Genomic DNA, 24,734 nt, shown 5'->3' on the forward strand with positions numbered 1-24,734 from the left:
GAGGGAACAGGTGTAGGACCCCGGGGTGGGTGGCTACCTGGGCTTCAAGCTGATGTGGGCTTCAAGGCCTTTCTGAGCCCCAACTCTGACCACACTCCATTCACATGGCCAAGGGCCAGGTCAGGGCTCCTCTCAGCCCAGCAAGGCCTCCCTCGCACTGTGCATGCCTGAACCCCACCTGGACTATTAGGTCAAGGCCGTGCTACCTGCCAGCCGAGCTCTGAGCCCCAAGCCCCTCCATCCCTCCTTGTAATGCTCATCACCAGACACTGATCAGCCTCTCCGGAGCCCTATCGCATCTCCTCCACTCACTGGTCTTCCATTCACTCATTGATTCAATCAACTGCCAAACGCCATTTCCAGGGACTTGAGACAGGCCTTCTGTGTCTGATTCCCCACAGGGCTTAGGGCCGGGCACAGAACAAAGGACAGACACCGGTGAGGAGATCCTCTCTCTGTGTGAGTGTGAGTGTGAGTGTGTGTGTGAGTGAGTGTGAGTGTGTGTGTGTGAGTGTGTGTGAGTGTGAGTGTGCGGGTGAGGGTGTGTGAGTGTGAGTGTGTGTGTGTGTGTGAGTGAGTGTGAGGGTGTGTGTGTGAGTGTGTGTGTGAGGGTGTGTGAGTGTAAGTGTGAGTGTGTGTGTGAGTGTGAGTGTGAGGGTGTGTGAGTGTAAGTGTGAGTGTGTGTGTGTGTGTGTGTGTGTGTGTACAGATTATTGTTTCTGTCAGGTATGTTTGCTTTGCTCAGCTTCACTGTGGGCTGATTGAGGAGAAAGCTTTGCTCTTTCCCCTGCAGCTCCTTCTATTTGTAATTCAGATGTGATGGTTGCTAGGAGCCCTGGCAGGAGACAGACAGGTCTGTCTATTCCTCAAAAGCTGGCTAAAGGCAGTGGTTCCCCAGAAAGGGGTGTTGCCTCCCAGGGGACATGTGACAGAAGGCGACTAGCGTCCAGTAGGGTAGAAGCCAGGGACCTGCTGAACATCTTACTACAGATGAGCTTAGGGTTACCCAGGGCCCAGGTGTCAGGGTGCTGGGGCTGAGAAACCCTGGGATGCTGTGTGCTCATGACTCCAGGCACTGATGGTAGCATGGTGGTCAGCAAGGTGAGGAGGAACCATGGGTGGGCTGGGGCTCAAGCAGGCCTGAGTTTCATGTTACGGACCAGCTACTTTGGAAAACACCATAATTTTGGGGACCCTCAACTTCCCACCTGATAAACAGAAAGAATAGCAGTCCCGACACCACAAAGCTGTTAGGAATTAGTGACACCAGCGTGTAATGGCCCAAGCCCAGGGCCCGGCAAATGGCAGCTCAACACGTGAATGAATGAATGAATGAATGAATGAATGAATGAATGAGAGACAGGGGAGGAGGAACGGGAGGAAGGAGGGAAACCGACTGAGACCTCCTCTGCTGCGAAGACACTGGAGTGAGAGGTGGTACTCAGGGTGGAAGGAAATCGTTGCTGCTTTTAATCTGGCCGCCATGGCAAACCCGGACTGGCCTCACCCCACCGCGCCTTCTCCCAGCATTTCCTGTCTCCCTTGTCAATCACAGGGCCTCGGCACGCACGCAAGGCTGTGGGCACTAAAGTGGCAGAACCTTCGAGGCCGGTTCCTTCCCCCTGCAGGAAACAGCCACATTTCACGAACGTGGCATCATCCGAAGGGGGAGCAAAGACAAGAAATACCAAGGCGAAGAATTTCCAGGGAATGCGAGGCGGCTTTCCCACGGGCAGTGGAATTCCACCCTCCCTCTCAGAGGCTGCCCGAGAGCCCAGGCTGAATGAGAGCCAATGTGGGGGAGATGTTGGATGTGCTACTGCCTTCTGAACCCTTTTGCAGAAACGGCGGACTCCTTCCAGCATACCCTCGTATGTAGGCCAGGAGCTCTTCCTTCACCACTGGGGTGAAGAAAATCACTGCAGCTCTGCAGGTGCCTCAGGTACACACTGGCCATGCCTGTCAGACGCGTGTGGGCATCCTCTCCCGCCGGAGGGAGAAATTCGCATGGAATTGGAGCCCCACGCGATGTCAGTGGTGCTGGGGTGAACAGGGACAGAATCTGATTGATTTTACAGAGCCCAGACTCGGAGTCAAGGCATTTTGCAGAAGGACTGCCACGCAGATTAGCTACAATGTGGGCACGATGTACTATTGAAATCCAACCTGACTAAATCATAGAAATGTCCAGAAAGAAGAAAGACTGGAGACTGAGGGCCTGGGACTCAGTATTCCCGGGCCTGGGGGGCACTCTCCTTGGCTGAAGGCTGAGGAGGAGGAGGGAGGGGAGGAGAATCATCACTGGGTCACGACAGTCCTGAAGAACCATCCACGTTCTAGGATGGGGTGGGGCCAAATCCAACAGCTACCAGTTTTATAAATAAAGCTTTATTGGCACACAGCCACGCCCATGGAATTGCTGATTGTATTGCCTGTGGCTGCTTTCCTGCTACAGTGGCAGAGCTGAGTAATTGTAAGAGAGACAATAAATACGGTGGCTGAAGCCCCGCCACGTGGCTCAGTGGTTGAGCATCCACCTATGAACCAGGAAGTCCCTGTTCGATTCCCGATCAGGACACAGGCCCAGGTGGCGGGCTCAACCCCCCCAGTGCGGGGTGTGCAGGAGGCAGCAGGTCAATGACTCTTTCTTTCATCATTGATGTTTCTCTCTCTCCCTCCCCGTCTCCTTCCTCTCTGAAATCAATAAAAATATATTTAAAAAATACTGTGGCTATAGAGCCTACAATATGTATTATCTGGCCGTTAGCAGAAGTGGGTTGACCTCGGCCCTTGAAGATGAGATGGCAGACATAGCTACATTCCTAAAAAGCTATTCATTTCATCCAAGAAGCATGTCTAATTGGGTAGGTGTGTCCCCTGGATGCCCAGCCCCGTGTGTCCTATTACACAGCTCTTCCCAACTTCACTTAGTGATGGATTTCTTTACATGTCGCTATCCCCCTGCCTGCTTCACCCCTGTGTCCCCAGCACCTAGCAGTGTCTGACACATAATGGCTCTGTGTTGATTGTTTTTAAACTGAAGGAGCTGGGAGCCGCTGCCCTTTCTCAGGTGACTGTGAGGCGGTCCGGAGGCGACATGGTTTGTGGGAGAGGACTGCATCTAGAGACTGGAGGCCAGCTCCACGTCCTCTTCTGCTGCCCCTCTCTGTGTGACATCAGAGGAGTGACTTACCGTGTCTGGGCCAGAGTCTCCTGATCTCTAAGGTGGGATGAAACCCTTATCTCACCACCTGCCAGGATTGCTGTGAGGACCCAGTGAGATGGGGCCGGTGAGAGGCCTTCCTGAACTACAAAGCAGTAACACAAGGCGGCCCATCTGACTATTTTACTAAGAAACTCAAAGGCCAATGGCTTCTGTAGCTCAAAGGGATGAGTGAGCAAGGATGGTGCAGAGAAGACCTATGTTAGAAGGGGGTTCCACCTTCCTCAGTCCATTCCGGGTGAGAGCCACCTAGCCCAGGACAACTTTTTCGTAAGAGTCTCAAAGTCACTGCCCGCAAGTGACCATGTGCTTGGACAGTCCCCCTCAGCCATACCAGGCTCCCAGGAACGGCCCCACAGGCACAGGCCCGGACTTACTCAGCTTCCGGTAGATGTAGGTGGGCTCTTCCCGCAGCAGAAGCTGGCAGTGCTGGGCCTGCAGGCTGTGTGTGCAGAGCTGGGTGTCAGGGTAGAACACACACCTCAGAGCACCAGGGCGGGTCTGCAGGGTGGTGACCTGGCAGGCTTGGTGATGGGAACACTCTGAGGAGTAGAGGGAGACGGAGACGGGTGAGGCTTGGGCCTCAGGGATGCCATGCAATCATGTACCCATGCATTCGTCCATCCCTGCATCCGTGCAACCATTCAACCATGCATCCATCCATCCTGTATCCATTTAACTGTGCCTCCATGCTTCCTGTTCCCATCCAGCTCTGCATCCATCTACCCATGCATCTATCCATACATACACTCATTCACCCATCCATCCCGCATCAATGCAGCCACCCACCCATGCATAAATGCATTCATCCATCCAAAACACATCCATTCATCCATCTATCCATGCATAAATGCATTCATCCATTCATCTACCCATATATACATCCATCCATCCATCCATCCATCCATTAATCTATCCATGCATCATTTTACCCATATATCCATTACCCCATCTATCCATGCATTTCGTCCACCCATCCATCCACCCACATAGGCAATCCATCCATCACTCATTGCCACCACTCGCTCACTCATTTAAGCAATTCCTATATATCCTCAGCACTGCTGCAGGGGGCAGGAATGAAATGCTGGTGGGGGGGAACCCAACTCTCCCATCTATCTACCTTCCTCCCAACAGTCAGCTTTCGGGTTATTTATTCACAAACGTGCTCTTGTCATTCACCTACGTATTTAAGATATTCCCTGGCTCTCCACTGGCCTCAGGATGAAATTTTACCAAATAAGGTTCTCTATACCCCAGCCTCTGCCTCCTTCTTCAGCCCCGCCAGCCTCCCCCTCCCCACCACCCCGCCATGTTCCACTAGTGGTTCTGTCACCTCCCAGGTGCTTCCCATAGCAGACACTTCCCATTATGGCGGGCATTTCGGTCCTAAGGACGGCTCTGAAGAGAGGGCTGCGTTGTTCGCTTGGGCAGCTGTGTGCGGCCTAAGGCCTATTTATACCAGGTCTCCAGGCCGAGGCGCCCCCTGGAGTTGTGCAGTGAGCAACCTGCACCTCTGCACATGCAGCCCTGTCTGTAAGATGTGCACATCGCCAGCCAACCTTGTGTGCGGAGGAGGCTCATGGACTTTCAGAAATGGAGGAGTGTGAGCATTACCCAATCGCAGGCTCTTAAAGGAGCTAGTCTCTATAGAACACGCCTATCAAGTGGTCACCTTGCTTATACCTCTGATGGCAGGGGCAGAAATAGAATGGTGGGGGCCAGCTAGAACTGTAAGGAATGTTACTCCTGCTCCGTTCACCGTGACTGTTTTCTTCTGATTACAGAAGGCGCACCCAAGCCTGGCTGGGAGTTGCAGGCGGGACCTGGGAGCTCACCTGGAAGTGCAGCCCCCTGCTCCCATGTGGAGCTGCCTATTCTCATGGAAAGATGAACAACTTTGTTGCAGAAACCAGAGCTGCCAGCCCTTTGAAGACCCCAGCCTTTGCACACCCGCAGGCCTTTGCAAATCTGCAGACCTGTTACCTGGCCATTTGGCACGCCCTTTGCCTACTTCCCAGGTAACCTTCATCCTTGTACACAATATAAGCAGCTGGCTTATGGGGGCGCGGAGCAGATTTCTGTGGATGGCCTGCTGCTCCCACGCTGCCGGCAGGACTGGAATAAACGCTCATGTATGATTCAACCCTGTCTCTGCTGAATTGGCTCAAGTAGTGACAGGCAGCCGGACCCATTGATCGTCCAGTTACACCTCTCCATGAGATGCTCACTGTGGACAGTTTGTCTGTCAGAAAGGCCTTTGCATTGCACTGAAAATTGTCTCTTGGAACTTGAGTTTTAAGCATAGTCTTACTTTTGCCCCATGAGCTCGGCTAGAATAAGTATGTCTCCTCCTGAGCATGATGGCCCCGCTCTCCTCAGGATAGCTGTCACAGCTTCTGCCCACCTCCTCTGCTCCAGACTAGCCCCTAGGTCATCCCTCTGGTCCTCCTCCAACCTGCTCAATGCCACTCACGTTCTGTGTGGCACATCCCACAGCGACCTTGACTGTGGCTGACTGCAGAGGAATGAGCACCCTGCAGAGGGGAGCCCATCCAGGTCTTCCCTCCCGGTCAGTCCCTCCCTGCCAGGCACCCCGTGGTATCCTGGGTCTCCTATGTGTTTCTGAGGTCAGAACCTTGAGCAGCACTTGTGTGAAGCCCTGTTCCAATCAACCCCACTAATGTAGGGGGGACTCCCCTTACCCAGCAAGCAGAGGTCTCGGGCAGCAGAGAAGTCGCCGGCGGCAGCCATACTGATGTGGGCGACATCGAAGCTCCTGATGGACGGGTCCACCACTGCTGCAGAGAGGCCCAGGGTCTGCCACGCATCCAGAGCCACTAGGAGAGAAAGCAGGGGTGTCGGCCACACAGTTTCACCTGGGCACGAAGAGAGCAGGGTGCCACCTGGCGTCCCCAAAGGGCAGCCCCCGGCCCCCCTTCTCGGTCTTTGTTGTAGTGTGATCCCTTCCTTTACCCACCTCTCCATTCTACAACCACTTACGAAAAGTTGTTCTAACGTATTTTTATTGATGTCCGAGAGGAAGGGAGAGGGAGAGAGAGAGAGAAACATCAACGATGAGAGAGAATCATGGACCGGCTGCCTCCTGCACGCCCCACACTGGAGATCGAGCCTGCAACCTGGACATGTGCCCCAACAGGGAATCGAACCATGACCTCCTGGTTCATAAGTCAACACTCAGCCACTGAGCCACACTGGCTGGGCTCACTTGTGGAAAGTTTTTATGGGCCAAGTTCTGTGCTCAGGCCCAGGAATGCAAAGGTAAACAACAACAACACATACACACACAAACAAGACAAACAAAAGCATGGCTGTTTCTTTAAAGCAGGTCACAGTAGAATGGGGGAGGAGTCGAGAAGACAAAACCAGCACCATCATGCTGTGTTAGAATGCAGTAATTAGCATGATGCCAGGTAACAAAGATAACCACAGCCCATGTGGCACTGTGGGGAGGTCTACACCGACACGGTACCCCTCAACCCTCCCTAAGCCCTTGGAGGGAGGGAGAGAAGACCGTCTGCCCATAGTGGATACCCCTGGGTGTTGCCCAAGATGCCTTTGTGGGGGGACCTAGGCTCTTGTTTCCCCAACTGTTGGGAAGTTGGTGGCCAGGGCTCCCAGCTGACCCTCCCCAGGAAGTGCCTTTGGTCTGAGAAGCTGCCTCCCCTCCCCAGGATCAGCCTGTGTCCAAAACCAGTCCCTGTGGGAACACAAGCCCAGCCCCCTTGCCTCCGGGCGGGGCAGCTCCGAGCGCCAGGCCCGCCGGGCGGCAGGGCTCACTTGGGGTGTCTTCAGCACCAGGGGCCCGTCTCTGTGGACTTGGCCCTGGCTGCCCTGCGAGAGACGCTGCGCTTTTCAAGCATCCTTAGCCCGCTGCTATTTTCACGGTCAGGACATGTGGCATTTCTGCAACATGACCAGACTGAGCTGCCTATTTTTAGGTGACGCGTGCACTGCAATTTCAGAGGACAGTGATGATGGGGCTCGGGACCCAACGTGCCAATTATGGTCTTAAAAGAGAGGCCTGGGCCGCACTCCGCGTTCAGATTGATGTCTGGGGAAAGCACGGTAACTGAGGGGTGAATTTCATCTCCCAAGTGGGAGCCAGCTCAGCGGGCGCCATCCCAGGGCCTGGAGCCAGCCTCTGCCACGCCCTCCTTGCCCCCAGCCTCCTACTGGCAGGAACCCCTGGGGATGAGTGATGCTGTCACCAGAATCCAACATCTGGGGTCCGGGCATCTCACGAGCACTCAGAACAGTTTCTTCGTGAATGCAAACAAACGGTGAGACAATGAAGCCACGCATCTAGGTAGCATTTCACAAGCTTACTGTTTGCCAAGAGCCCAGCAACACCATTGCACATGGCATCCTCTCTCACCCGTGCTGCGGGCACAGCCATTGTGCGCAGCTTATACATGAGGAAACCGACCCAGTGCCACTCTGAGGACCTGGCTGATACGTGGCGATGCCAGGGCTTGTGCCCAACTTCCCTGGGTTTAAAAACCAGGCTTTACAATGAGAGATCTTCTCTCTGGTGAATGAGGTAGTGACAGCTTCAGGGCTCACCCCAAGGGTGCACCTGCCCAAAAGCAGGATCTGTGGTTTGTTCATCAGCTTTAGACATATTTTATAAATTGCGATGCCAGCATCACTTTTTTTTTTTAAGTCTCCTCTTGAATTGGAAATGTGTATTTCTTATACACTCAGTACTTCTATGGATATGACTTCTGTTTGGTGGCGCTACTCTTTTTCATTCATTTTGTTATTTCTGCTTCTGTTCACACACTGCTTACACTGTAGTCACTTTATAATATAATGACTTTGAGGAACAAGTCTTCCCATATTATTTTTCTTTTTTTACTTATTAAAAATATGTTTTTATTGATTTCAGAGAGAGGAAGGGAGAGAGAGAAACATTGATTGGCTGCCTCCTGCATGCCCCCTACGGGGGATGGAGTCCACAACCTGGGCAAGTGCCCAGACCAAGAATCGAACCCTGACCTTCTGGTTCCTGGGTCGACGCTCAACCCCTGAGTCACACCGGCCCTGGGCACACATTCTTTTTCTTTTCAAAATATTTCTTGGTTATTTTTGGCTATTTATTTATCAGATGACATTCAATCCCACTTTTGTTGAGTTTCAAGAATGCTCCTTTGGGACATGAATTGGAAGCATTAATATGAGAAAGAATGTAAAAATCTGTGTGTTTAATTTCGATGTCATTAAGAATGGAATGGGATTTTTTTCATTATATTTCTAACAGTTATCGCTGACCTGAAGGAAGCCTTTTTGCTGTGTATTTCTTGTCTAACAAGACCCTGAACGCAGTCCAGTGTAGCTCACACAATAGCCACTCGGGCTCTTCTCTCTATGGCTACTTTGAAAATAGGTTCAAACTAGATCCCAGATTCAGCGAGGACACGCCGTCCAGGCCCTGTGGCTGGTCCCTGGCCCTGAGCCTATGTCAGAAAGGAGACGTGCTTAGTTAAGCAGCAGGTTCCCTGGGTGCATGCCAGCTCCTCCACTGAACAGCTCTGTGACTTGGGGCAAAACACTCTTCCTCTCTGGGCCTCAGTTTCCTCATCTATAAAATGGGATGTCACCAGATGCTCTCTCTAGGCTGGTGATCAGGGATAAATGAGTTGCTGTGCGGGGGTGGGAGAACTTGCTGAATACAGCCCCTCGCGTAGTCTCTGGGCCAAGCAGCTGGGTTCCTGCTGCATTTGAGTCACTATCTTTTCCAAACTGTGGAGGTCTGAGCCTGACTTACGTACCAGGGTGGACGTCCTCAAAGCGGCACAGGAGCCCAGACCATTGCAGTGACAGCAACACTTTCTTCCTGACTTCTGCCTGAATCCTGCTTCCCCTCACCCACCGGGCCTTGTCCCTGGGCACCCTTACCTCCCCCCCTCCCCTGCCCCTCGTTGGTCACTCCGCCTCCTCAGCCCCTCTGGGAACCGCCCTTTCTTCGCCATCCAGATCCGGCCTCATCAATTTCACTGCCCTTCCTGACACTCCAGTTCCCGAGACCCAGAGGGGCCGACCCACTGCCAGCCTTGCCCTCCCTCACACCTTCGTCTTACTGCTGATCGCCTCCCCATCGATCACACCAATCACTGCTCATGTCCTCAGGGGACAGGCAAAGCCTGTATAGTCTCCAGCTTCAGCACCCCTCCCCCTTACGGGGTGGGCCTGGGTGCACCCCAAACACGTCATATAATCATAAGATGTGGAAAGAGGTATCACTTTACTAAGAAATTTGAGTTAGTTATGTTGACTCATATCAACCCTCCTCACAGCACGGACATGAGCCACAGGGAGGAAAGGTCACAGGATAGTTCCCAAGGTCACAGAGGCACTCCCCAAGAACACCGGGTACCCCCGAGGTCACAGAGCTATTCCCCAAGGTCACACAGGCAGTGAGGCAGCATTTGCCCCCAGGGCAGCCTCATGGCATTACATCCCTCTGTGCACCACGGAGTTGCCAAGGGTGGACGGGCAGAGGGGAGGGAGGGCTCTGGGGCAGCGTGGCTGGCAGCCTCAGGACAGGCAGGCCTCTGGGCGATACCGAGGACTTCATGCCCTTCTAGGAAGCATGGTGTCCCTTTTCATGTAGACTACGTTTCTGTGTGTTTTTTAAATCACCAGATGAGAATACATTGGAAAGTTCTACTAATATATGGAAAAGCATGTTTAATTTCCTTTCCTTTCTTCTTCTCTCCCTGTCCTCCCCCTCCCGCCCCCCCATCTGCCCCCCCCCCTTCCTGCCATCCTTTCCAGACATCAGTTCAAGGAGAAATGCTTCAGGGCTCACTTAGAGTAATTGCACCGTTAAAAACAGCTTTAAACACTTGAAAACGCGCATGCTAATGCCCCAGGGACAGGTCTGCCGCCTGCGGGCACGGTAAACTGAGGCAAGCTCCGGCTCCGGCCCTCCCTTTTCTCATTTGAAACGTGGGGAGAATGTGTTCTCCAGTGTTTTTGAATCAGATCAAAGTGCAGAAATGTTAAACCAGTGGCAAACGCCACCCTTCTCTCCGACGCTCTAATCCCAGGTCCATTTTTAAAGGAAAATGGGATTTTCTTAAGCATCACCAAGAATAAAGGTAACAGGGAGTGCACCCCGCAAGGCTTCCAAATGCAGTCAGCATTCTTACTGCTCTTGCGGCCAAGCCAGGAAGAATCCCTCTTGGTGGTGAATGTGGAAAAAGCTTGAGGAAATATTGGAGGTGGTTGCCAGGCCCCGCTGGCTGGCCGGGGTGAGATATCAAAGTCAGAAGCCTTTCAGGCAGGAAATGCATCATGGGCACCAGCACAGCTCTGTGACCTTGAGCCCACAAGCTGTGACCTTGAGCCCACAAGCACTCACTCGCTGCTGGGAAGGTCCCGGCCTGTACGGGGCAGGACCCACACTCAGGCATCCCGACTTCTCAACAGACACCATCTTTCACCCTGGGCTATTCTCCCCCTGATGACACTCAAATAAAAACCAGATGTCCCTTTAATAACAGAAAGAAGAAGGAAAAAAAGACATCTGTTATTTTGCCATCATTTGAAAGATGATGAGAACGGGACCAGGTCTGCGTGCTGATTTGGCGTTTCTTCGGAGAGAAGTTCCTTCGCTCCTGCGCCTCTGATCACGTTCAGAACACTAGGCAGGTACCTAGCGGGGCGTTCGCCTCTGCTCCGCCTCGAATTCCATGTGGACACCTTGCCTGGGTCCCTCCTGAGCTGGCCCTCTCCCCTCCTGCAGGAGGGAAGGTGACTGCTTCCTTAGTAAATCAAATTTCTTTCCTCCAAGGAGGTCAGGGAATTCAGCAGAAATCAATACATGAGGACTGTCCAACGAATCATTTAAAAAACCCAACGACTTTGTTAGCCCTAGCCACTTGTAACATAGTATTACCATTTTTTAAAAAAATTTTTATGTCAATCCTCACCCGGGGATATTTTTTCCATTGATTTTTAGAGAAAGTGGAAGGGAGCAGGGAAGGGGAGAGAGACACATCGATCGGTTGCCTCTCGCGTGTGCCCTGGCCAAGGCTGGGATCGAACCTGCAACCCAGGCAGGTCTCTTGACCAGGAATCTAACCCACAACCCTTCAGTGCAAGGGTCAGTGCTCTAACCACTGAGATACGCCGGCCAGGGCCATAGTGTTACCATTTTTAATCAACGGTTAAAATTAGTAAAATCCATAAAAATAAAGGAAATCTACCTTGGCTGATGGATTGCCTTCAGGGATGGTTTCATTCATCGCCGGCTGCACAGACTGGCTGGAAAGGCCCTAGGAAGGTAACCTGTCTGAATTACCTCCCGCAATGCTCTCCCAGTGGTTTGACTGCCCACTCTCAGCTCTGAGATCCCCCTGGTTTACCCACTTGTTAAAATGTGAGCACTCTTGGGGGGAAATGTCCTACTTAAAAACACCAAAAGTGACGCCCTACACTGGCATATTTTGTTATTGGATCTTTCTCCCTTAAATTTGACTGAGAAAATCCTTGATGGGCGAGGTACAAGAACCAGCTGCCTGGGGAGGAGGTTTTCAAGGGAAATCCTGTTTTCTCCACCCCCGAGATCTCACCAGGGGCTAAGACGCAATCATCAGCCAACAGTAGTCAGATGCCTCCGGGCACACTGCACAGTCCCCCGGGGTGTAGTTGTGCCACTGCCGCACGGCACTCAGGGGGCGACCTGTGCAAGCGACCCTGAGAGCCGGGGTGCCGACCTGATCCAGCTACCCCAGCAATGCCACCCTCGCCAGGCCTCCAGGGTGGCCATTTGTACATAAACTATCTATGTCAAGCTTGACAACGACCTCTTTGAAATAGACACCGTCATCTCCATTGCACAGGTGAGGCAACTGGGACTCAGGAAGATCCCCTAAACGGTCGAGGTTACGTACCTAACAAGAGGAGAAGGAAGGGTTCCCACAGCCAACGTGGTTTGCAACACTCCACCGCCACCGCTCATCAACCTACTTATTTCTTCACTGCTTCGCTCTTTCAACAAACACTCATGAAACGCTACTAGCTTCCAATGCTAACCTACATTGAATATGTATATGTTTTTAAAAACAATTGTAAATGTAATATCGAGCACCTACTGTATACCAGACACTTTGCTACGTGTTAGGATTAAGCTGTGAATTACAAAACATCTGCCCTTGGGAACATCGAGTCTAGCAGACAAGCAAGCAAGAGAAATTCATTCATTCATTCATTCATTCATTCATTCATTCATTCATATTTCCCAAGTACCGACTAGGTACCAGTCACATTAGGTGCTAAAATACAGCAGTGAGCCCAGCTGGTGTGGCTCAGCGGTTGAGCGTCTACCCAGGAACCAAGAGGTCACCAGTTCAATTCCTACCAGGGCACGTGCCTGGGTTGTGGGCTCCATCCGCAGTAGGGAGCCTTGCAGGGGGCAGCCAATTGATGACTTCCTCTCTCCTCAATGTTTCTCTCTCTCTCCCTTCCTCTCTTTCTAAAAATATATTAAATAATAATAATAATAAATAAAATAAAACACAGCAGTGAGCATGCCAGAGAAAGGCCCTGCCTGTGCGGCTCACGTTTTAGAGGAGGAACAGACAAATGGGCGAGAAGTAATGGAGGGAGAAGCTGTCACAGCCACAAGCTGTGACACTAAAGCGGGTGAAGAAGGAGAGAGCGTCGAGGGCGCTGCTCTGCTCGGGTGGTGGGAGGCCTGTGCGGGGAGGGGACGCTAGCTCAGAGCAGGGAGGAGCGAGCCCTGGAGAGATGTATTAGGAGGAAGCTCCGTGGGGCTGGGCGTCCTGCCCGCTCCGTTCACTGCCACAGCCCCGTGTGCCTGGCACAGAGTAAGTGCTCACTAAACACTTGCTGAATGAATGGAGGGGATGACAGCCTCGGCAGAGAAACCGGAGCTGCATTCCAAACCCGGCACCTCCGCAGCTGGTGGAGACTCCCTCCCGCGTGCGTCCCTGGGGAGTGTGAGCCTCCAGCTGGGAGCCAGCCTCTCGCGTTTCCCATTCCCTGTGCTCCTGGGATCTGCCTTGCTGTCACCCCAGCGAGTCTGCCAGCTGTGCCTCTCTCCTCCTCAGCCTGGGTCTCAGGGAAGCAGAGAGAGAGGTCTGGGAGCGGTCACCGTGGGGCGTGACAGCACACCTGGGCTGATGCAGGGCAGCTGCACAGTCCAGTCACCCCACCCCACCCTCCCAGGTGCCCCAGGTGACATAGAACGTCCCTGCCATGCAAACTGCGGTGCCCCTCCGGCCCCCTTAAAATATGGAAAGCATTTAGCACAGTGACTGACATAGTCACGCAGCACACAGGAATTTTTTACTTTTTTAAATCCTCACTCAAGGATATTTTTCCATTGATTTTTTTTTTAATAGAGAGAGAGAGAGTAGAAGAGAGAGGGAAAGACAGAGAGAAACATCTATATGAGAGAAGCACATGGATTGGTTGCCTCCTGCATATGCCCTGACCAGGGCCCAGGGAGGAGCTTGCAACCAAGGTACACGCCCTTGACCGAATTGAATCTGGGACCCTTTGGTCCTCAGGCTGACACTCTATCCACTGAGCCAAACCAGCTAGGGCACAGAGGACTTTTTTAAGTGTGTGATTTTATAGCTCAGCCCCTATAAAATTAGGAGAGACCCTTTCTCTGCAAAAACATGGGTTTGGCCTTGGAATTATTGCTGACTTTTCTTCAACACTCACTCTTTCCCAGGTTCTGGGCTGAACACTGTGTTTTATTTATGCCTCAACACCAGCCTAGGGACTGACAGTCCTTCATTCCCACCGTCATCCCCTTTTACAGAAGCAAAGGGAGGCACTGAGGCCAAGAAGCTGGCCCGGAGCGTGGGGGCTGAGTGATGGAACGGGTTGGAAGTCAGTGCATTGACTTGGAAGCTCACGGCGGTACCCGGAGGCCCCTGCTTCCCTCGATTAGACGGTGCGCAAGCTCCCTGCCAGCTCTGACACATTTTAGGATCACACGACTCTGTCTCTGGCTTTAATGGAAAACATTTGCTGGAAAGATCAACTAAATTCCATCCACCTACAGGCGCCGCGAACGTAAAGGGTGGAGGCAACGCACACAAAGAGGGTTCTGCCTGCCTTCGTGGCCCCGGAGGCCATCGGGCAGCCGCCTCCACGCCTGTCCACCCAGTTCAGGCTTTGTTCCTGCCACTGGGCTCCAGGCTGAGGTTGGGGGCAGCACTGGAAAGCCAACCAGGGCAGACTTTCAAAGGCCTCTTTCTTAGCATCCCCGTGCCACGGCCTCAGCCACAGCCCTCTCTGCTGGTAGCAACCTGTGCTGCACCTGCCTCTCAAGGGCACTCAAGGTCAAGGGCTGGAGCATGTCCTAAAGGGTATTTTGAAGTTCCTTGAGTGAAATGAACTTAGAATACAGAATGCATTTCTTTCTTTCTTTCTTTTCTTTTTTCTTTTTTTTTTTTTGGTTCATCCTTACTCGAGGATATTTTCCCATTGATTTTTTTAGAGAGAGTGGAAGGGAGGAGGAGAGACAGAGAGAGAGAAACATCGATGTGAGAGAGACACCGATTGGTGGCCTCCCACACATGGCCCGACCTGGGCCAGGGATTGAGCCAGAAACCAAGGTCCGTGCCCTTGACCAGAATTGAACCTAGGACCCTTCAGTGTGCGGGTGGTTGCTCTATCCACTGAGCCACACCAGCCAAGGCAGAACAAATTTCTAGAGACTCGTTTTCTGTGTTTTCCTCCGCCTTGCGATCCAACCGTCCGATGTACTCCGTGGGCAGCGGGCCTCTGAGACGGAGCTCGAACAGCACAGGGGAGGTGTCCCGGGGATACGGCCTTGGAAGACCCCCCGCCTGGGCAGGCGACGGAGGCAGTGCCCACCCCCAGGCGGCTCAGTGCCCGCGAGGCAGCCCACGACACCCAGAGCGCCCTCTCGAGGGGTGGCTGTGGGTCTGTTAAACCTCAGTGCACTTTTTCCTCATCAGAAAAAACAACAATTTTACTATTCTGAGTCTTTTTTTAAAAAAAAATGTGCAATTTTCCCTGAAAAGAGAAAAAGGATACTCTATACACAGACGCCATCACTGACCTCATTTTCTCAAAATCCAGCTTGTCCATCCGCCAGGGCCTCCCCTTCTCAGCCCCAGGGAAGGGCTTTCACATGGTTGTAAAGCTCACTGGGCAGCTGCTTACAGCCCTTGGAGGATGTGTGGTACCCCACGCACGTGCTAGTCTGGCCCCGGCCCCCACCCAGCCCCCCTCCTGCCCCCCGGTCCTGGGCCACTGTCTCCCCTGCATGTGCCGCGCCAATGCATGCCATGGGCTTCCATTCATGCCCCCCCTCTGCCCAGGACGCCCCTGTCCCCTCGTGGCCATCTGGCAAATGCACGCTAGTCCGGATGTCGCAGCGTGGCATGACTTGGCCGTGGTCCCTCCCTGCCTGCTGTGGTGAATCCGGGGGGCCTCCCTCTACCCCACGACAGCCTGCGAGTCACTCACGGCGGTGTAAGTGGCTCAGCTCCCTGAATCCTACCTTCCTGTGCCTCTCTCCTGACCCGTGGGCTCCTGTCTTTGCCATTAAGGCCTCCAACCCCAGCGCAGCGCGTCTCCTGGGACATAAGTGAGGATTTAGGAGGTTTATCCCAACGTGGCTGGTGTGTGCGCATTCACTGACCTGAACTCAATCGAAGTGAAAGATGACCTTTTCGGCCTTAATACTTTTCCATTCTCGCCCTCCCGGGAGCTTGCTGCCACTCTCCTGCTCACTCACCCGCCCCAAGAGATCTGGCCAAGCTCAAGTTCCAAACGCAGGGCTTTTCTGCTGCGCATCTTCTGCCGCATCCGCTATGGCCTCGTGTCTGCCACACCGAACTCCCAGCCCCGATGTCACGCCCCGGGGCCCGCACGGACAAACCACTGTCCCCCGAAACGCTTCCTGAAACGTGTCCACTGGACAAACTCCTGCCGCCGGCAGCCCAGCGAGGGGCCGGGAGCCTCCTCTGGAGCAGCCCAGGGAAGTGCTCGGAGCCGTTTCTGGAGCGTGGTTTGTTCCCAGGTAGGAAGTCCCTCCCCCTCCACGCCATCCCCACCGCCCATCAGAGCCTCAGATGCCCCGTTCACGCTAGACTTGGAAGGGGCGGCTGATACACTGGCTCCTACAAGAAACAGGCCCAGGGATTAGGCCTCCAGACAAGGCCAGGACCGGACTGTCCACCTCATTCACCCTTTCCAGAAGCTCAAACCAAGGAGTCTTAGTAACTCTGAGGGGCAGAACGACATGTGGGTTCGAACCCAGCGTGGCCATGCAGCCTGGCCGAGCCTCCATTTCCTTATCTGAGAAGCGGTTCTTACTACCATCCGACTGTCTTATGAGCGGGAACTGATTTTGAAATGGTTGGTGTGCAATGAATATTTCCTTTGTTCCTGGATAGGAACTGCATAGGGCTGAGCATTCTGCATATGCATAGTGCACACACATGCACACACACACACACACTCACACACACTCCATGTCAGAATCACGTTGGCATGCCCATATCCTAAGGCATCATTATGCCCTCCCTCTGATTCAAATCAAAGGCACACGCTCAGATGCCCAGTTCCAAGTTGGAAACTAAACACAGATGGGATGCCAGCTCCATCTCTCTCCTGCTTACAGATCACACTTGTCAGAGGCGCCTTTAAAAAGACTGTGCCCGCCCGTTCTGCCTCAGAAACAGCTACTCAGAGCCACAGACTGTGGGTGTGAAGGGAGACGGGCTACACTCCATCTTCCCTTTTTCTTTTCTTGGTAACTCACATCTCAGCAATACAAATGTTTAGCAAAATCCAGGGTAGAGGCACGTACAGTCACTCCCAGCTATTCACGCTGTGATGGATTCGTGCCTAACAGTTTGCTTCCGGCAATTAGATATTGAAGCCCTCTTCACCTCTAATTTTAATGAGTAATATTTTTAAGTGATTCCAAGAATGAGGTGGGGGGGGGGGGGACTAGGAAGAACTACCTGAGACAACTTTGGCAATATAAGTCTAGACTCGTAAAACCTAAATTTCTCAAACACAATCATTTCAGATTGGAGGAAATGATCTGTTTGTTGGCAAAAGCTCCCTGTACAGAGGTTTTCGTTGTAGTATTTTCATAACGAACCATAACAACCAAATGTCCAAAACAGGGAGGAGCTGGTGAACGGCAGGGGGTCCACCTGGTGGGGTAACAGGACAGCTGTCACTGAACGCCGTCCTGTCCTCACCCACTTCTCATCACCAGGTTGGGAGCATCGTGACAGTAGGACACAGATGAATGAATGAATGAATGAATGAATGAATGAATGAATATACTCGTGCACGCGTGATTTAGAGAGATAGACAGAGTGGGCAAAAGTAGGTTTTCAGTGGTGAGTACGCAAAACACAGTTTATCCTTGTAGTATTCTATCATTTTCCATATAAACAACTATAAACCTACTTTGGCCCCACCCTGTATAACACTCTGGAAATATACACATAATGCAATATCAGGTGAAAACAAGAAAGTCCCAACGCCTTCAGACCACACAGAAAGCCCGGGAGCCTGGAAACACACTGACGCGGAGTCACCTCCTCACCGAGACGCCCTGCGCCCTGTTTGCGCGGTTCCAGCCTCCCATGAGCCGTAAGTGTTAAGTGAGGACCCGTCTCCCGAGGTTTGTGTGAGGAGCAACTGTTCAGCACGGCGCTGAGGACAACATGCAGTTTTCATTAGAGATTGAAAGATTCCGAAAAAATAGTACATTATTGCTTTTCATTAAACGCTGCACATACCTCTTCTCTCTCTCCACAAACCCCTAAAAATGGAGTAATGAATGGAAAATCTAAACCCACAAAGCTAACAAAGGGAGACCACGGAAATGAGCAAACAGCAGCGAAGGGGTTTCAACACATGCTGAGATGAAGTAAAGGAGGGAAGGCGTGGTGACGGACACGGCAGCGTGGAGCAACTAACTCTCCAGGTACTGAGGCGGGGGGGGGGGGGCGGGGGGGAGGGTGGGTACGGACATGACCGTGTCCTCCATGGACCCCCTGGGCAGCCCAGGAGGCAGAAGGGCCCTGGAAGGCAGGGGTGGCATCTGGGGGTGGCAGAGGACGGCCAGCTCAGGCCCCACCCAGGTGGTTGGTGATACCAGGAGATTGTATTACACGCTGAGGCTCCCAGGAAACCTCATTCACATGGCCGTCACGGTCAAATACACTTGTTTCAGCCCCAAGTCTCGATATGACTAGGCTTTGAGAATGAAGGAGGCAAATCAGAAAAAGGTGACAAAAGAGAGCCCTGAGGCCTTGTTTATCAAGGCCTGGACTCAGCAGCTACTTCCCAAACTGAACTATCACGGCACAACAAGAGTCGCTTGTTGTTTAGAAATGTAGAGGCCAGAGTGAGAGAAAACAGCTAAACACGGTGAAGGTGGTAGCCTCCCTCGGGCAGTGCCAAGGGCAAATGGGTAGAGGTGAGATGGGGAACACATTGACTTAACAAAAAACAACCACCATAAACCTTTGGGGTCTCTTAGATGATTTCAAATGTCCGTACCTTACCTTGATAAAACTCAAAATCAATTCTGACCACAGTCTGGCTGGGTCGTGTGTTTGGCCTTAGTATGTTCTCCCTTCCCTAAGCCCACCCCTGCCATCCCTGGCTGGGCAGCAGTGATGCCCACCTCCCAGTGCCTCAGGAACTGGAAGCCATACTGTGCTCAGGCCCTGACATTCCCTATGAAATGTGCAGGAAAGTCCTAGCTGGTGTGGCTCAGTGGATAGAGCGTCAGCCTGAAGATTGAAGGGTCCCGGGTTCAATCCCGGTCAAGGGCACATGCCCGTTTGTGGGCTCGATCCCCAGTGGGGGGCATGCAGGAGGCAGCCGATCCATGATTCTCTCTTCTCATTGATGTTTCTATCTCTTCCCCCCTCCCCTCCGCTTCCTCTCTGAAATCAATAAAAAATACATTTAAAATTTTTTTTAAAAATAAAGTGTGCAGGAAAAAAATGACCTCCAAAGTTAGCAATTTCCACGGAGAGGAGGAACCTGACATCATGGGACCATTTATACTTTCGGCCACAGCCTTGACCGTAAGTGGCTGCCTCCTACGGGAGCTATATTCTGCCTCTCCGCCAGGCGGTAATGACAGGCGTCTAGAGCCCCTCAGACATCAGGTCACAGGGCAGGAAGTAACTCTCGGGGGCTCCCAGAGCCGCTCATTTCCTGACCATGGGACAGAGGGAAGGGACGTGCAGGAGGCCCACGCTGGCCCGCCCCCTCCCACCGCACCCCGTCCAGAGTCCAGAGCAGCCCCTGCCCCCACTTCCTGCTGCCTTGGACCCAGGTGGCCTCAGTCTGGGCTGCTCCTGGGCTCCGGGCCGGTGCCCGCCTTAGATGCCACAGTGCCACCCAGCGTGCTGATGGCGGTGAGCCCGAACTCCTCTGCACGAATGCGGAGCTAGCTGAGTTCCTCACTGTTTGGCTACAAGTGCCACCATGGTTGACATCGCCCCAGGACTCCGCAGGCCTAGCCTTTCCTTAACGGGGTGAAACGAGCCTCAGAGAACAGGGCTTGAGTCCCACTCTGTTCCAGTGAGCTGGGTATTTGGACCAAGTCATGTCATCGCTGTGAGTCAGTTTCCTCCTCTGTGAAATGGGTGGGCCTCTGTCCTGCCTCTGCACGCGTGCAGTGGGTAGGAGCTGGAATGGATGGGTGTGAGAGGGTCCGGCGAGCGGCAGGCTATGGACAAAAGGAAGCAGGAAGAGGAGGAAGAGGAGGGGGCACCGACATCAGAGGCATTGACAGGCAGCTCACCTTTCTCCGGGAGGGAAGGCAGAGCCACCGAAGGGCAGAAGCCGGGAGCACCATTTTGAGCGACTGCAACGGAGAAGAAGGCAGCCTGTTAGCGCTTCCTCCCCTGGGGGTCCCTGAGCTCCGAGGGCATTACTGGAGGGACAATTGGGTGGCGGCAAAATTGGGCTTGGCAGGCAGAGAGCATGTGCGACTCCCAGCACCACCTGTGTCAGTCAGGAGGGCTCGGGGTGCCGAAGGGACCACCACCTCTCAGGGGCTGGAGACACCAGAGGGTCGCCTCTCCTGCACGCCCTGTGCCCCTGGGATCCCAGGACAGGCCGACCCTGCTGCCCTGGGACACACTTTGAGGACCGCTGACTGAGGCTCCGCCACCCATATTCTGTGCGCTTTCAGACAACACTCAGATGCTGCCAACCGGCCTCCGTGCCCGGCCACTGCACCCGCTGGCCAGCTGGCACCCTGCTCGTCCGTGTAGATGTCTGTGCCCCTGGGAGAAAGCGGCTCAGAGCAAAGACCCTGAGCATCAGCCCGTCTTCAGAGAGCAATCTGACCCTCTGAAGGGCACTGAAACGCCACACGGAGAATTTATATGCATGTATGCATCACCCGTGGACACAGACAAGAGGGGAGTGAAGGCCTGGAGAGGGGGTGGGAGCGGAATGGGGTGGGTAATGGAGGAGGGAACGGAGACATCTGTCATATTCTCAACAATAAAGATAAATTTAAAGAAATAGAAATGTCCTGTCTCGGACCCAGTAACTGTGCTCTTGGAAATTAACTTGCAATTCAAAGTACGCTTGGTTTGCAAATGAACATCCAGGCCACATCGATGAAACGCTGGAAACGACATAACCATGAGGACACCATGCAGCTCCCATCAGCAAGAACTGGTCTCCCAGGTCTGCTGCTGCTGTTACTCTTTCTGCCCAACATCCGCGTTTCACAAGAGGGTGCTGGCCGCCCTCCCGGGGGGCGGGGGGTGGGGAGGTGAGGGCTCCTTCACTGCACAGAAACAGCTGGGCTGTGAGGGTTCTCAGCTTCCCTGGGGCCCTGCAACCCTGAAACCCTCAACACCCTCTGTCCCTGGGAGGACTGGCACTGCCCGGGGGACCCTCCTACTGTGCCCCTCGCCGTGGGGCCCTCCTACTGTGTCCCTCGCCGTGGGCCCTCCTACTGTGTCCCTCGCCGTGGGGCCCTCCTACTGTGTCCCTCGCTGTGGGGCCCTCCTACTGTGTCCCTCGCCGTGAGGCCCTCCAACTGTGCCCCTCGCCGTGGGGCCCTCCTTCTGTGCCCCTCGCCGTGGGCCCTCCTACTGTGTCCCTCGCCGTGGGGCCCTCCTACTGTGTCCCTCGCTGTGGGGCCCTCCTACTGTGTCCCTCGCCGTGGGGCCCTCCAACTGTGCCCCTCGCCGTGGGGCCCTCCTTCTGTGCCCCTCGCCGTGGGCCCTCCTACTGTGTCCCTCGCCGTGGGGCCCTCCTTCTGTGCCCCTCGCCGTGGGCCCTCCTTCTGTGCCCCTCGCCGTGGGGCCCTCCTTCTGTGCCCCTCGCCGTGGGCCCTCCTACTGTGTCCCTCGCTGTGGGGCCCTCCTTCTGTGCCCCTCGCCGTGGGCCCTCCTACTGTGTCCCTCGCCGTGGGGCCCTCCAACTGTGCCCCTCGCCGTGGGGCCCTCCTTCTGTGCCCCTCGCCGTGGGCCCTCCTACTGTGTCCCTCGCCGTGGGCCCTCCTACTGTGTCCCTCGCCGTGGGGCCCTCCAACTGTGCCCCTCGCCGTGGGGCCCTCCTTCTGTGCCCCTCGCCGTGGGCCCTCCTACTGTGTCCCTCGCCGTGGGGCCCTCCAACTGTGTCCCTCGCCGTGGGGCCCTCCTTCTGTGCCCCTCGCCGTGGGCCCTCCTTCTGTGCCCCTCGCCGTGGGGCCCTCCTTCTGTGTCCCTCACCATGGGGCCCTCCTACTGTGCCCCTCGCCGTGGGCCCTCCTTCTGTGCCCCTCGCCGTGGGGCCCTCCTTCTGTGTCCCTCACCATGGGGCCCTCCTTCTGTGCCCCTCGCCGTGGGCCCTCCTACTGTGTCCCTCGCCGTGGGGCCCTCCAACTGTGTCCCTCGCCGTGGGCCCTCCTTCTGTGCCCCTCGCCGTGGGCCCTCCTACTGTGTCCCTCACCATGGGGCCCTCCTACTGTGCCCCTCACCGTGGGGCCCTCCTACTGGGTCCCTCACCATGGGGCCCTCCTACTGTGTCCCTCGCCGTGGGACCCTCCTATTGTGCCCCTCGCCGTGGGGCCCTCCTATTGTGCCCCTCGCCGTGGGGCCCTCCTACTGTGCCCCTCACTGTAACCTTGAGCCATTCGCTCGGCTAACTCACATTTGTTAAACAAATGACTGCTAACCTTTCTGCTTCTTCCCAACTCTGCCTTCCAGGACATCACGTTGGTATTTGAAACTGGCCACAGTGAGAGTATTTACACCTCGGCAAATGGCAACGGCTGGAAACCAGCGCGTCCCTCCATCTTCTCTGGTTGTAAAATATTTGCCAGCGCAGCACTGAATGGGAGGCCGGGGGGGGGGGGGGGTAACAACAGGTGCTACCTCATGGGGTTGTTTGGGGCTAAATAAGATGCTTTCTGCAAAATGTTAGCCTAGGGCAGTGATGGCGAACCTTTTGAGCTCGGCGTGTCAGCATTTTGGAAAACCCTAACTTAACTCTGGTGCTGTGTCACATATAAAAAATTTTTGATATTTGCAGCCATAGTAAAACAAAGACTTATATTTTTGAAACTTATTTTATATATTTAAATGCCATTTAACAAAGAAAAATCAACCCAAAAAATGAGTTCGCGTGTCACCTCTGGCACAAGTGTCGTAGGTTCGCCATCACTGGCTAGTGCCTGGAGCCAACGCTGGGCTTGGTGAGTGCTTTGCTGGGATGTGAATGATCGTGAAGAACAGCTTGTACAGAAACGACCTCCGTGCGGCAGCTCCTACGTGGGGCGCACAGACCTCGCTAGGAGAGCCGGCCACGCCCTCTCCGGGTGATGCTCCCACATCTGGAATTGCTTCAGGGCCCACCCGCATTTGCACGGCAGAAGGAGAGACACTGTGAAGCTCCCACTGTTTTTCTAGAAGCCACATCTGACTCTGGAAACCAACCAATGACCCTGCCCCACTCGCAGGCCTCGCACAGCTGGAGAGGATGGTCAGCCCCGGTTTCTTCAAAGAGCAGAGGGTACCCAGGCCGCAGGGCCCGTCCCCTTCCAGGAACACCAAGTCTCTGGGGCACTGCTTGACCACAGAGCTGCCCTTGTGCCCTGGCCTCCCACCTAGATGTTAAGAATACTTCCTCTCTGGGTCCCACTGCCAGGAAGGGGCTGCAAGCAGCCTCATTTGCATTCACAATGGCTCATCTGGGCTCTGGGTTCTCAGCTAAGCCATGTGGAACTTGTGTGCACTGTGTCAGCAAAGTCAGAAAGCACAGCCCGCAGGCGCGGGCCCCTCCCGGAGCTCCCTGCTGCAGGCGTGGGCCTCCCTCCCGGAGTCTGCCCGGCTCGGCGTCCACCTCTGTCCTGTGGACACGGCTCAGGGACCGAGGTTGTGTGGCCTTTGCCCATGAGGAGCTCTCCGAGGCCCAGAACATTGCTGAACAAATGGAACCACGGCTTCAGCGCCTTTGTACCCAGCTGGTCCCTGAGCAATGTAAGGGTGGAAAAGGACACTTCCCAGCACGTGGTGGGATGCGGAGATGGAAGGGGTGTGGGAGGAGGGATGTGGGGTGACATTTTCCGAATCGACACGAGGAGAAAGTCAAGGGAGCCTGGTGGAGGGCACACCTGTTGTCTTCCTCTGTCCAGTAACAGCGCCTTAACTGTCCTCTGAGGAACCTCCTCCCTGCCGGTGCATACAGCCTCCCTGGCCTGTCACTCAGGCTGCCCCGCCCCGTGTGGGCGGGCTCACAGCCCAAGATGGGACAAACTCTCTCCCTTGAATCTAAAGCTTGAATGCAGCCACCAGAGCCTCTGGAGGAGAATAAGGGTGACAGTGACACACAGGAGGCTGCCCATTCATTCCTCCTCAACACACCCATGCTGCTGAGGCTGAGTGGGTCACCCTTCCTCTGAGTCTATGAACAGGTTCCCCCAAATATTCCTTTTCTGGGTAATTTAAATAGAACCCGCTTCTGTTGTTTGCACACAATGAATCCTGACTAATCTACTTCCAGGCCCGAGGACATCATCCTAATATAAGGTTGGAAACCAGTCAACTGAAGTTGCTCACGTAGCAGTTCGGAGCCAATTACTCACCAGGCTTCTGGTACCATCCGAAGGGATAGGTGCGGACCTCGGTGTCGGGAGAGCCACAGTCCAAAATGCGCCAGGTTCCTCCACTTTCCTCACTGCAGGTCTGAAGTCCCAAGCTGTTCAGAGTTAGGCATGTCACCTCTCCTCCTGGAGCAAAAAATAACCAGGACCAGGAATGCTATGACTTTCCCTCTTAGAACTGCTTTGGCTGTGTCCCATAGATTTGGGGTTGCTGTGTTCTCATTTTCATTTCTTTCAAGGTATCTTTAGATTTCTTGAAACTTATATAATTTTATTGACCAATGTCATCCCAATAAATTCAATTAAAAAAGAGAAAAATAATAAAGTTTAAAATAATAATAACCAGGACCAGGAAAATAATCAAGACAGAAG

General features: G+C 54.0%; 1 protein-coding gene across 1 annotated transcript in view; it reads right to left on the minus strand.

Annotated features, from left to right (window-relative positions):
- Positions 1-24,734, minus strand: part of TG (thyroglobulin) — a gene marked incomplete at its 5' end in the record, with an annotated part of 153,179 nt that overhangs the window by 68,640 nt on the left and 59,805 nt on the right. Inside the window, 4 exons of the mRNA XM_081111085.1 lie at positions 3,601-3,765; positions 5,929-6,063; positions 20,058-20,120; positions 24,345-24,488. Coding sequence (XP_080967211.1) covers positions 3,601-3,765; positions 5,929-6,063; positions 20,058-20,120; positions 24,345-24,488 — 507 coding nt within the window. The remainder of the gene's footprint in view (positions 1-3,600; positions 3,766-5,928; positions 6,064-20,057; positions 20,121-24,344; positions 24,489-24,734) is intronic.

Source organism: Myotis nattereri (genome assembly GCF_964212035.1).
Source record: "Myotis nattereri genome assembly, chromosome: 17".
Lineage (NCBI taxonomy): Eukaryota > Metazoa > Chordata > Mammalia > Chiroptera > Vespertilionidae > Myotis > Myotis nattereri.